This window comes from Oryx dammah, unplaced genomic scaffold (genome assembly GCF_014754425.2).
Source record: "Oryx dammah isolate SB20612 unplaced genomic scaffold, SCBI_Odam_1.1 HiC_scaffold_2, whole genome shotgun sequence".
NCBI classification, from domain to species: Eukaryota; Metazoa; Chordata; class Mammalia; order Artiodactyla; family Bovidae; genus Oryx; species Oryx dammah.
The window spans coordinates 34,785,461-34,799,723 of NW_024070186.1; the positions used below are offsets into that span (position 1 = coordinate 34,785,461).

The window sequence follows — 14,263 nt, forward strand, 5'->3', positions numbered from 1 at the left end:
TATTTTCTAATTTATTTCAATCTATTAAGAATAAAACAAAAATATTAAAAACAATCTTTAAAATTAAAAAGAAAACTGCAGGATGATTTAAAATTTATAGATTCTACATATCCCTAGTGTATATATCCATCTTTCCAATTTTCTGATTCTTTGCACTAGAATAACTTAGCAATATAGTACTTTGCATCTGGGAGCTGGTGATAGACAGGGAGGCCTGGCATCTGCAATTCATGGAGTCGCAAAGAGTCGGACACGACTGAGCAACTGAACTGAACTGAACTGTGTGTATAGCTTTCTACTCTTGCATTACTTATTTCTTAGTGTATTTCTCTTTATATGTAATCCAAAATTCATTGCTTTCATTGAAGAGCTTTATGTATTTCCCTCTGTTTCTCTCCAATGGCTTTTTATACAAAGACATACTAAAAGAAGTCTGGAGCTTGCTATTCTGAAACATCATAGATAAACAATGTTGCTTAACAAAGGCTGCTTTCATGAAGTCTTGAAGATTTCAACTTTCCAAAACACCCAGTATCTAGGTGTTTACTGAAGCTGACTCTTAACTGATAATTTTGTTTGACTTTCCCACAACTTGAAGGGATTTGTTGTATGAGCCACTCTGTATTCCAATGAATGACAGACCCCAAAAATGTCATACAAGATAGCCTTTAGGGCTTAGCAAGCAATGAAATTAAGAAAGACAGGAAATTAAGAAATATGACAGACAGGAAAACAGGAATGAAGGAATATGCAAAGAGATTCTGTCATTAGCATGGATCACTCAATTTATGTGTTAATTATTTTCCATGTTTATTCTCTAGAAAGGTGCTTGATCTGTTAGGTAAGTTACCAGTAAATGTAAAGTGCTAGTATTTTTCAAAAATAAAGCAGAGGGAAGAAAACTAACATACTGGACTTTTACTAAAGTATCCATACTAAGGGAAAATATTCACATTGATTCCTATGCATGTTAAGAATTAGAAGAAATGCCAACATTAGCATTTAAAGCCCTTCAGTAATATATGTATACACACACACACACACACACTCATATACACGTACCCACAGTCACCAATACTTATTATTGACATTAATACACTTCCTTTACTCAAATTAAATTACAAATAGGATTGCTTCCTTCTTTATACTGTTTTTATCTTTCTTTAAATTAAAAATTAGTACACAAATATATTTTTACAGTAAAAGATTTTAGTTCCTCAAAAAATTAACAATTCCAATGATATGATCTTCCACTCTTGAGAATATATCCAAAGGGAACAAAATCATTACCCCCAAAAGTTGTTTGCACTCCCATTGTTCACTGCAGCACTACCTACAACAGCAAAGACATGGAAACAACCTAAGGTGTCTATTAATCAATGGTTAAAGAAAATGGAAAATATGATGTGTATACACACACACACATGTGCACACATTTGCAAGGGGAGGAATATAATTCAACCATGAAAAAGAAATATTGCCATTTGTGACAACCTGGATGAGGCTCAAGAGCATTGTAGTAAGTGAAGTAAATCAGACAAATAAGTGTGTTCTCACTTATATATGTAATTAAACAAAAAAACTGAACTCACAGAAACAGAGAACAGATTACTGGTTGCCAAAGCTGAACATGTGTCAAGCTTCCTCTATCCATCTAATCCTGCCTGTTATCCATCTTCCAAATTTTTGATCTACTTATGGTCATTTGTCATACTTCCACTAATCATGAATTGTTCTTTTTAAAAGTACACTTCATATCATTTCAGGAAGTCTGGGATGAGGAGGAATGTAGAAACTATGCTCAGTTGGTTGCCTTCATCCAAATTCTGGAAACATGGAGTGAGATTAAAATAGTTACTATAAAGAATTCGGATCTACTTACGTCTTTCATGTGAAGTGTACCACAAGGGACAGTAAGCTGGCTTGCACTAGTAGAACTGTTTTTTATAACCAAAGTCTGTTCTGAATGGTTGGTATCCATGACATAGAAGTACATATTTAGAAAAGCATCCTTGAAGTACAATAGTATAATTCACAAATAATAAAGTATGTCTTCTACCAAACTGATGGATAATAGAAATTATTGGATATGAAGTGCTACTAAAGAGCAGAAAGTGAAAGTGAAGTGAAGTCACTCAGTCGTGTCCGACTCTTTGCGACCCTGTGGACTGTAGCCCACGAGGCTCCTCTGTCCATGGGATTCTCCAGGCAAGAATACTGGAGTGGGTTGCAGAAACAAGGTAGAATTACAACTCTTTATCTCCTAAACCCATCTTTCAGTAACTATAACATCTTGTTTACCACATTTTTAGTGACTGGGCCAGTGCCTGGACCATAGTAGGGACTTGAAAACCACCACTGAATAAATAAATACATAATAAACAAATGTTTTGCCTATTTGCTCACTTGTGAAATAAATCAGATGAAATCCCTAGTCGGTCTGAAATTGAAGATACTACAATTCAATTGGAAATTCAATAAATAGTGTTCATTTAGTTCAGATATCAGTAAACATACCAAGCAAAATAAAATCATAGCTTATTCTATCTAGATATTCTTTCAGTCCACTCCACCATCATTCTCTTCTAAACATAAATGACAAATAATAAAGAGAACAGAAACATTTTAAATTATTTTATTTTTCATAATTTTCTAACACACAGTGTTAGAAAAATGAAATTTGGCACCATGACTTAAAACTTTTTTCAAGTTTAACCTTTAAATTAAAAACAGTAGCTACAATGAGAATATTTAAACCTCACTCAGAATAATGGTGAAAAAAATCAAGTCACAAAATTGTGTTGGGGAATTTTTTGAAAGTGGGATAAAAGAAAAGTAATAAAAACAATAAGAAGTATAAAATGGAGACTATGCTGTGAAGAGAAAAAAGTGACTCACCCTCCTGAAAAAAAGAATTAGGAGAAAGACAGAGGGTAAAAGGGAAGAACAAAGGCTCACCAACTTTATTTTCCTGATATAAAATTCAAGTACTTAGAGCTTTATTAAAAAAAAATCATGTGTTACTATTAAATCTCAATGAAATTTTCCTTTTCCTCATTTTCTAGAATTAAAAATGACCCTGTCTTGACTTAAGGACACTTGCTGATCTTAAGTTGATGCTTGATGTACTTTTAAAAAATAGAAAGACTTGAAAGCTTTCCTAAATCTAACATCTACTTAATCTAATCCACCTTGGAAAATTTATCTGAAGGAATGTAAGGTTTGATTTCTAAGGAAAATGTAAAAAATAATCTAACAATCTAAACAAAAACGTTTTCCACTGGATATGCACTTCAGTTGTATTTTGTGCTAAGTTTCTTGAGGAAAAATACTGTATTATATATTGTTCCTCATATTCCTTCAACAACCACCAAAAAAGGTCCCAATATAGCTGGTCAAAGAAAGTACTTATGCAATTAGTTGCATACAAATTCAGTTAGAACTCCAGTTTTCCTGCATTTCAAAACTTGAAATTTTCATTTATATCCATTTTGTCTACATGTTGATAAATAAAATTCTCCCCACTCTTTTAATAAGAAAATATTAGTCTCATTTGTCACTTGTACATCTGTACCTGAATCAACTAAAACACAAATTCGGAAAATTGTCATTATTTTCAGAGACAATAAGGCATAGAAATAAATAATTGCTTTTACATTTTTTTCCTTTCTTTTCTTCAATCTGTGTTTTAAGGCTCAGAGCAGACATTTAGAAATATCAAACAATTTTTTTAGGAAAAGTTTTTCAAATGTTTAGCCTAAAGTGAAGTTGTTCTGTGGAAGTTATTTAAATATTCCTCTCATCTTCTCAAGGACAACTTCAAAGGCATGTTCATGCCAGTCATCCATTCCAAAAGAAAATTCAATTCAATGAAAAGAAAATAACTTAGGGATCTATAAATGACACAGCGATGTATCTTGTTCCGTTTTTAACAGGAAGTCCTTCATGCAGATGGGTGAGTCTCCCTGGATGCATGAAACTCCAGCCTTTCCTCGGTGACTCAATAGAGCAATTGTACCTTAGAAATTTGCATCCACCTCCCTAAAAGGATAGAGAAATAAATGTATCAACTTATTATATTTCATTTTTAATGAGTGATAAAATTCAAATGATGCTAAGCAGAATCTAAAAAAAAAAAAAAAAGATAAGGCAAAGGCCATTTCATACGTGCTGCGATTCATGGGGTCGCAAAGAGTCGGACACGACTGAGTGACTGAACTGAACTGAATACAGAAAAAACATAATTACCTGAAAATCTTCTCCCACATTATTGAGGGCAATGTTGATGGTAAATGTAGAAGCATCATGATGAGGGCGAAGGGAGCGCTGTCTTTCAGGGGAGTATTTTACTACAAAATTCAAGAGTGCAAATCCCTAAAAAAAGCAAAGTAAACTAATGGATTTGCTCATCAATAAAAACATAAAACAGCACATTTGTGTAAAAACTGGTAGGAGTAGGTAGCAGTGGTGGGAGGATAACTACCTTAGTATAATAGCCTGCAAAGACTTTCAGTGTGACTGGTGCAATAAACTCTCGGATAAAATGAAGCCATACATTCTCCAGACCAATTTGCTTCATGTGGATATCATCAGTTGGGACATTTTCATAGCCACCAGATATACGGCTATCCTGGAAAGAGCATTCATGACATCATAAAGTGTGGTCCATGTGCAATTCACACTCACTTTGTCTTGGAAATTTTTTCAAGCACAAGATCATAATAGACAATAAAAATAACAGTTCAATTATGGTGTACCATCTGCTTTAACTGCAGGACTATCAAAATAACTTAGATAACATAGCTTTGCAAATGTATCAGTGATGAAACAAAGTATTACAGAGTAAGTAGACTGCTTTCATATTTATTTAACAGATATGTGAGGTCTAACAAGAAAATAAATACAATTGGTCACCAAAGCCTTTCCATGTCCCCTTAAAAATGAATTTTTTGTTGTTTTTTGTTTTACAGTGACCCTTCAGGAAGTCTTAGCTGTTTGATGGGCACAGATTTTGTTTGTCTGCACCTTGGATTACTACCTGTCATTGAAAATAAACATTACCTGCCAATCTCCTCACTTTTACCTTGTGGCGCCCAAATTCCTTCCATGATTGCTTTTCATTTTCCTACAACCTGCCAACTTCAAGTTATTCCTCATACTTCAAACTTCTGCCTTCCTGATCAGCCGACTAGGTGGGTATATATTTGAGCAGAGGCATTAATATTCCAGAGTATTCCACTAAAATTCCTTGGTACTATAAAGAAGCTGGCATTTGTGGGTTCTCAGAGGAAAAGAAATACATTGAACCACCAACAGTAATGCCTCCTGCCAAGTCTTTGAATGTAAATACAATACTGAATTACACCAAAGGCATTCAAACAGATTCCTCTTTCCTATGTTTACACACAAAAAAATAGCTTTGGCAGTGAACCAGATAAACTTTGTTTTAGTATTTTCACTTTAGCTCACTGAAAACACAGAAAATTTAAAAAAAAAAAAAAATGGCCTTAGAGAAGAGCAATATCACACAATAGGCCTATATGACCTTACCATCCCCAGTCAGAGGACACAGACCCTGAAGGATCACTCAGTGTAATTGGAGATGAAACTGAGGCCCAGATAGATTAAATGTTAAAAAACGATTGACAGCATTAGATGAAAAACATAGTTCTCTTGACAGCCTTGGGTAGCCCCTTCATTGAGGTCTAGGACTAAGAGATGTAAGACAAAAAGGACAAATCTCCTCCACTTTCTCTAAATACCGATACTCCTCCTTGCCCCACATATACATTTTAGTTCTTAATGTAAAATGACAACTTACATGATGTTTCCCGCCAGACCACTGGCCATAATGCTCCATTTCTTCCACCAATTCATCACAGGCTTTTTCAGAAAATATAGGAAACCAAAAAACATCTGGACAAGGCTACGTATAAAACATGACACCACCATTAAGAGAGTAACATTTTGTGTCTTTTTACTTACAAATGTCATTTCAAAAGTAATATTCAGTATTTATCTCACTTAGATGTCTTTTTAAGAAGTTTGCCCAACAATACTGATACTACTGTTACAAACAATAGATTTTTTAAAAACAATTTCTAAGACTATTTTTTTGCATTTTAACCTCTATGAAATCAAGATATGTTCTTAGACTCACAGTTGGCTAGGCAGCCATTGTGATATAGCTGCTAATGACAGAGGGACCTGGTCAGATATTGATTCTGTTCTCAACATGTGTGCATGTATGCATCTGTACGTGTGGAAATGCATATACACATTTAGTTGGTGTTACATTTGTTAATCTGCCTTTTGAGACATCTTTTTAAATGATACATTATGATTTGTCATTGAAATGAAATGTTATTATGTATACAGTGCCCTATGACATACAACACCTTTGCCTCAGTAAGTCTAACATAGCTTTCAATGTGCATCATAGTTTAATTGGCAGTAATTTTTTTCCTTTCTCACAGTGAACAAAATAACAGCATCTCAGAATTAAAGGCCCTTTACATTCTCTGAAATAAGGTATTAGTAATAATTTGGAACATTAAAACAGAGTTCATTTTTGAAAGGAACCTCTTTGAGAAGTGATGTTTGGAGTCCAATTTCTTCAAAGATTAAATTTCACTGAAAGAGGCTTACACCAGAGATCTGTCAAAAATTTATTTCTGAAATGGTTATGACATTGGGAGTATGCTAAAAAAATAGCAAGACCTTAATATTATTGCTAATTTTCATTTTTCTACATGTTAAACTATATGACCTTCAAGGCTGTAAAACTGGTAATTAAGTCACATGAACTTTACCTAAAGGACAGTTTCTCTACTTTCACAACATCCTCTGCTAAAGAGTATTATGTTAATAATATTCCCTACTAGAAAGTATAACAAAAATGCTCTATATATCATAGTAATTTCCAATACAAACCTGTTCAACTATATTTTCAGTGAAAATCTTTGAGTAATCTCGGTTTATATACTTTTCCTTCCAGTCCTATGGAGAAAAAAAAATGATTGCTCAGATTAAAGCAAAAACCTTTCCACGAATACTTTTAAGGAAAATATAAAGTATATGCACTTTAGAAACTGCTCAAGCAATTTATAAATGACTATGTGTAGTAGACAAAATAGAAACTTTCAGAAACTAGAGTTTATGTTTTCTAAACTTTGCCTGATTTTTTGTATGTTTAAAACATTCTGTGAAATGAAAAGTTTTTATTTATGCAGATTTATAACTCTATTTTAAATTCTGAGTAATCTTATAGTGTCTATATTTGTATGCCATATTCTATGGATATACATGAGTTTGTGTCCTTAGTCCCTCAGTCATGTCCAACTGTAGCCCACCAGGCTCCTCTGTCCGTGGGGATTCTCTAGGTAAGGATAATGGACTGGGCTGCCATGTCCTCCTCCAGGACAGTTATACATAGGTGTAGGCAAATATGTGTTTTTAAAAGTAAAAGATAGGGAAAATAATTCTAGCAACAAACATTAGTAGAAATTAGCAAATTAATCAACTTGGCCTTGCTTATATACTTTTATAGTGAATTACTCTAAAATAATTTTGATTTTTAAAAAATATATTCAATGTATTTTCACTTTAGCTTTAGATTAGTATCAAAGAATGCTCAATGGGGTTACTAACATTATCATAACTTTCAGTTAACTGAAAGTAAGGTTTAAGACCATGTATTGAAAAATAGATCCTCTTCATACTAACTCATGAACCTGAATCTTCTCTTAACCCAATCACTGACACACCAACCAGACACTAAGACACAATTTTTGTCAATATCAACTAAGGAATCTTTTTCCTGGGTTAAGTGTTTTACTTAAAAACCCAATATTTGAAGGGTATATCTTAAAATAAGATTCAATATCCATAATGATCTTTTCTTAAATATATTTAGACTGTTTAACAAAATTCTTAGTGTTCTCTTTGCAAAGTACAAATAGTAAGCCAGTAGGGAAAAACTGAGGTAAGGACTCAAAATAATTTCAATCAAAATATGTTTCAAAAAATATTTGTCTGAAATATATCTTTTGAGGCCACAGTTAAAAAGGGTCCTGATAATTTATTTGCCATTCTTAGTTTTACATTTCTCTGCTTATATGTAACTCAGATATTTTTAGATATGGATGAACCAAAATTATCTTCCAATTCTTTAACAAAATTAATTTATACATAGTATGTCACTGTAAGGGTCAAATTACTCATTATCCCCTTTAATTGGTTCTCTGATTCCAAAATCTGGGGGGAAATTAAAAGTAAATAATCATACATAACATTTCAGAATCTTTAAAGATTTTTTTTTCTTTTTTTTTTCAGAATCTTTAAAGATTTTTAAATATTCTTTCTTGGCATCATTATAGATTTTTGAAGTTAAAGAAACAAGACCCTAAGATTTCACATTAAAGCATTAATATTAACTTTTTATTTTAGGCTGTTTTCAAATATCATTGAATAAACTGACTTTATTAATTTCTTAGTAGTTCTGATAATGGGGTAATATTAAGTACTTTGCTATGGGATATCCTTCATGAGACATATCAGTCAAGCTAATTTACCAAAACTAGAACAAAGCCATGGAAAGAAAACAAGTTCTGGTTTCTGATATATTCTTTGCATACTCTCCAAAGATTTAAAATCTCACACAAATATCTACACTTCAGGATATAATTGGGACATTTTTTCCAGGAAGCTAGTATTAGCCAAGAAATCAAATAATTGTATCTCTCAAAATACCAAGAGTTCTAGTACGAAAGTAAAATAGGTAATTCCATCCTCAACATTTTAAAAAAGAGCCCCTTTCAATTCTACTCCTGTGAAACATGGAGATATGCTGCTAAAGTGAAACAGAAGTACTTTTAAGACAAATAAAAAAGTCAAAAGATATTCTTTTTCCAACAATAGAGTTTTAGAGACCATTAAATTTACTATTCCCCAAAGTCAACACTTCTACAAAGTAAAAGACAATTATCATCAGGTGGATTGAGTCTTCGTAATTTAAAACTTGACTACTAGCAAGGAAAAAAACCATCGATTTTAGAGAGTATTTTCCCTTCAATAAATGTGCCATCTTGCCTAAAGAAAACCAATTAAGATGAAAAGGAATTAATTCTTGCATGATTCAAAAACTGTAGAAAGGAAATAATTTTGGACATAGTTTCCTCAACTTAAGACTTTCTCTATATGCTGATTCTACTTTGCAGTTTTCTCTAGCTATCTTTAGAGTATATTCACAGAATTTTTACTTTATTTTAAAATGCATTTTCTCAAACTAAGTTCTTATATTTTCTTTCTGAAAGTCAACATGTAATATTGTCATACATGAGCTACTCATAAACATTTTCTTCTGAAATTGAGATTGAAAATTTATTGGTGTCTTGAAATATATATAACAGAAATATTAGGAGAAATCAAAGAAACTGATAATTCCCTTATTCAAACTTAATATGCCTTTAAAAAGAAAGTTCTTAGCCAAGAAATACAATAAATAGGCCTGTGATTACATAATTAAAAATACTTCTTTAAAGTCTCTTGCTGTATTTCTGTATTATTAACCTAATTGATTTATATCCATTTAGAGTTACAAAAAATAAGTAATAAATGAAGTTGAGCATGAAATACATACCACAGGATTTTCAAAAATCTGCCAGAGGTCATTGTTAAAATGGGAAATATTGTAATTAGCAGTTGATAATAGTCTTCCAAATTCATGTCTATTAGAAATGTACATAAACACACCCTATATGCCAAAAAATAATAGCATTAATAATATTGAAGGAAAATATAAGAAAATAAGTTTAACCACAGGAAAAATTTTACAAGGGATATAAATTTCAACTTTTATCTCTTATTCAGGAACATGCATTTTTATTTTTCATATAAAACATGCATAATTTAAAATAAAAGTAGAATTTGATTAATTATGAATTCAGACACCACACAAAACTAATTGATAGCACTGACACTCAACTGAAAAAAAGAAGAGGAAGAAGGACTGTTTTTGTCCCTTTCTCACTGGTCCTAGATGTAGACATCAGGGAAAAAGAATTCCTGTTTGAAAGCAGAAATATTTTTTAGATGCCAAAGTGCAATTAATTGTACCTCTTTTGGCTTCTTTTCCTTTCAAAGAAGATATCACCTTTTTACACAAAAATTCAAATGTCAATATTTTATCAGTCTATGTCATACTTTTATGTTTTGATGGTTAAAGACTGAACACAGAAATTACTCCTGCATTAAGAGGCAACTAAAGAAAATCAGTTTCTCGTCCTTGCCCCAAACCTAATAAATATGGCAAACACCATTAAGGTAGGGTTGTTTCTTTTTGTACCTGTTTTAATGGTAAAAGAGTTAGTTATTAATAAAAAGAAAATTAGCAAAGAGTAATCAAATCTCATTTTAATCAGGATGTACTTTATATATACTCCTACCTCTTCTCTCCTTAAAAAAAAAAAAAAAAAAAACTGAAGAAACTAGTGAAAGTGATTTGTATTTAACTTTTCCATCTGTCACCCATAAAATGCAAATCAGTCCAAAGAACTAAGAGTTGAATATCACACATGCCTACCCCCAACACACAAAACACATGCTCACATATACAAATTCAGAACCAGTGAATACCAACAGTTTACACCAAACTAAATGAAAAGAAGACTCTTAAAGAAACTTTACTTTAGGCAATATACAGTATCTAGTATTTAAAGTAAATAAACAAAAATAAAAGTAAATAAAAATAACACCTTTGGGGGGCTGAGCATTTGGAATGTTTCCGGAGTAGGGGAGTCTTTTTCCCTTTGTAAAGTCTAAAATGAAGAGAAGGATTGGGTAAGTTGACCTGCACATCCACTCTCTCGGGTATTCTTAGGTAAATAAAAATAGCAGCCCTTGAGAAAAAGCTGACATTCTGAAACGTCCTTCACAGACAACATGCAGAACAAGCAAAGCTTACAGTGCACATAAAGAAACAACTCCAGCCCTTTTTTTGTTTTTCTGTTGGTCAAACATAAATCCAAGCTCATTCCTTAGTAACAGAGTTTTCATTAGACAAAGGAAAAAAAAAAAAAAGTGTAAGAGAGGCCATTCCAGGGTGCGCTGTTGAGTCAAATTAGCCAAACATGAGCACAAATTACAATCACAAGTACATTCAGTGTAACAATGGACAAAAGTTTGTAGGAAAAACAAACATATTCAAGTAATACATGCCTTACTAAACTAGAAAAAAGTACTTGCCAACTTTCCTGATTTTTCCATAAACACATTTGCTTATACAAATTTGAATAAAATAACCCAATCATTTCTAAAACATAAAACCATATAAGTATGTTTTAAGATACACTTATACATTTTGAAAAACAATTTTCTACAATCACTTCAAGTTTTATAATGAAAATATATTATAGACTAGCAATGTATCAATTTTTTACATAAACAGACTACATATTTTAATCCTTCTCCCAGTTTAGTGTAAGGAACCTATTTTTTCAAAGTATGGGATTAATAATGACAGAGAAATATTGGATATTGACTTTAGGACAAGAGTGTGTTTTTCTTAAATATGTAAATCATCATTTCACCCAGGCTTCATCTATTAAGTTTAATTAGGTCAGATTTTTAAGTATAGAATTTCTTTTTTATTTATTTATTTATTATTTTACTTTACAATTCTGTATTGGTTTTGCCATACATTGACATGAATCCACCATGGGTGTGCAAATTAAAGACAAATTCTTAAAAATACAAAGTTGACTTGTAACCAATCTATGCTTACAGTTGAATATCTTATTGTTGCCTGTGAGTTAGCCTAAGCCAACTTTTTTCCAGTTGTTTCTACAAGCGTTGCACAGGCAAATTATTCTCCATAATCGCTCCCAATATTTCAATACAGAACCAAAAAAATTGGCTAGTACTTACAAATTAGAAAGAAAAGGGCATCAAAACAAATGACACATCAACTGGTAAAGCAAGCCATCTTACAGAGACATTCAAGCAAGCCATCATCATATTCCCTACCATTTCTCTAGCATTTCGGCAAAGAGCCATATCAGGATCCAGTTTATCACGAACAAAATAGTTCCTTTCATTCATCTCTGATCGGAGGGTCTTTCCTTTAATTAAGTACACGTTAGCCATGTATGGGACATTCCATATCCCTCTGAAAGTAAAGATAAGACATTCCAAAATACCACAAATACAAAATATTTAAAGTTTTATTTTTATGGTTTTAAAATAAATGCCTTGTATGTTTAAAATTTTGCATATATAAACTATGGAGTCAAGTTACACACAGATACAAACACATTTCATGATATCTGACATATGTACACACACATATACATGAGATTATTTGGTAAACACTACATGAGTGAGTGAGTAAAAGTCACTCAGTCGTGTCCGGCTCTTTGTGACTCCATGGACAGTATAGTCGATGAAATTCTCCAGGACAGAATACTGGAGTGGGTAGCCTTTCCCTTCTCCAGGGGATCTTCCCAACCCAGGGATCAAGCCTAAGCCTCCTGCATTGCAGGCAGATTCTTTACCAGCTGAGCCACAAGGGAAGTCCAGGAATATTGGAGTGGATAGCCTATCCCTTCTCCAGAGGATTTTTCCCAACCCAGATTATGAGCTATATCAGTTATCTCCATATAAACTTCATTTTAAAGTTGATATGTTTGGCATTTTAGCTGTCATCCCTCACTTTGTTGATCAGTTAGAGTACAATATCCTGATGGGCATTTATGATTAAGCACTTCAATAGCAAAAACATCACATCCAGCTCACACTGGCTTCCCAGAGCACTGAGCTTCCCTTCCCAAGTCTACACTCAGTGACCACACTGGAAGCTTGAAATCAGCTATAGTAGATGTATTCAGAAGACAAAGATGGGCAAAACTACAAACCAGAGCATCTTCCAACCCCAAGAATCAGTTATTAGATATTTACCAGTGCACCACTGAACACAGCCTAAAATTCTCTTTAAAATTCAGTCTTTTGAAAGTCATTAGAAAGAAAAGAAAGAAGTGAAGTCGCTCAGTCGTGTCCAACTCTTTGCTACCCCGTGGACTGTAGCTTGCCAGGCTCTTCTCTCCATGGGATTCTCCAGGCAGAAATACTGGAGTGGGTTGCCATTTCCTTCTCCAGGGGATCTTCCCAACCTAGGGATTGAACCCGGGTCTCCCGCATTGTAGGCAGATGCTTTAACCTGTCATTAAGCTATCTCAATTATCTGTAGAAAAAGGAAGATATAAACATAGCTTGAAGTACACAAGTGATGGAAGACACTGTTTATTTCATCCTTCTTTCTTTCCCACACTTGTCTGCTTACTCTGAACATGACTCATTTCCTAAAAACAACAGAACAGAGGTTTCACTTGAAGGGATCTGTTTTGCTTTCACAGAACAGAAAGGGAAAATCCTGACCAAGGAAACGTAGTCAGAGATTGAAAGCAATATATATACTATCATTTTGTCTTACTAGAGGAGCTTCAGAGGAAATGTTCAATCAAAAACAAATAGTATGCCCACTGAATTCAGAAATTTATCATTGGTATGGTAACGAGTACACTGTTTCATACACACACACACACGTTATAAGATGTGATTCTTTCATGCATCTCTTATATATAAGGTACATTCTTCTATTAACTAAATCAAAAGCCTCTACTTTATTCTTTTCCTTTAGACAATGACAGGAAGTTGAACTAAAACAGCTTAAATGAAATAAGTGTTTTCTATTTCCAATTCTGTGAAGTCTTATTTCTGCCACACCCACAGACAACATTAGGCGTATGGTCTATACAAATCATCCCAGAAACTATTAAAGTACTTTGAAACAACAGACTATGATTGTAATAGTATTTTTTCAGCTATCATGCTTCTTAGCTGAAGCTAATAAAAGACTTTATCACATTTGTATCATTCAAATTAACTATTACTGTTCTCATGCCTATTATAATTTTCACAAGCAAAACATCTCTTCACAACTCAACTGTTCAACAAAAACTGTATGGTTTTTTTTTTTTTTCTAAACGTTAACCCTCTTTAATTGAGCTGATGTATCTGAGAAATTAGGCAAAGCACTTAATATCTCAGTCACTCTGGTTCAAGTCAGCTGTTTGAACAAAAGGATGGCATTCTCCTCTATTTTAACCTTAGCAAAAAGCTAATTCAAATGTGATCATCCTTTAGTTTAAAAAAAATCAACTTCTGTGTCTGAAATAAGTATAAATAATGCACATACTTGTTAGCAAGT

At 32.9% G+C, this 14,263-nt stretch overlaps 1 protein-coding gene across 2 annotated transcripts in view; it reads right to left on the reverse strand.

Moving 5' to 3' along the window:
- Positions 1-2,621: 2,621 nt before the first annotated feature.
- PLOD2 (procollagen-lysine,2-oxoglutarate 5-dioxygenase 2) overlaps positions 2,622-14,263 on the reverse strand; it is a 119,508-nt gene continuing 107,866 nt past the window's right edge. Inside the window, exons 13-20 of one of the 2 annotated variants that reach the window (XM_040234296.1) lie at positions 12,025-12,166; positions 10,755-10,817; positions 9,641-9,754; positions 6,934-6,999; positions 5,822-5,926; positions 4,484-4,630; positions 4,249-4,374; positions 2,622-4,041 (exon numbers count right to left, since the gene is read on the reverse strand). In XM_040234296.1, coding sequence (XP_040090230.1) covers positions 3,886-4,041; positions 4,249-4,374; positions 4,484-4,630; positions 5,822-5,926; positions 6,934-6,999; positions 9,641-9,754; positions 10,755-10,817; positions 12,025-12,166 — 919 coding nt within the window. In that variant the 3' untranslated portion in view covers positions 2,622-3,885. The remainder of the gene's footprint in view (positions 4,042-4,248; positions 4,375-4,483; positions 4,631-5,821; positions 5,927-6,933; positions 7,000-9,640; positions 9,755-10,754; positions 10,818-12,024; positions 12,167-14,263) is intronic. The other variant, XM_040234306.1, reaches the window with a different exon arrangement.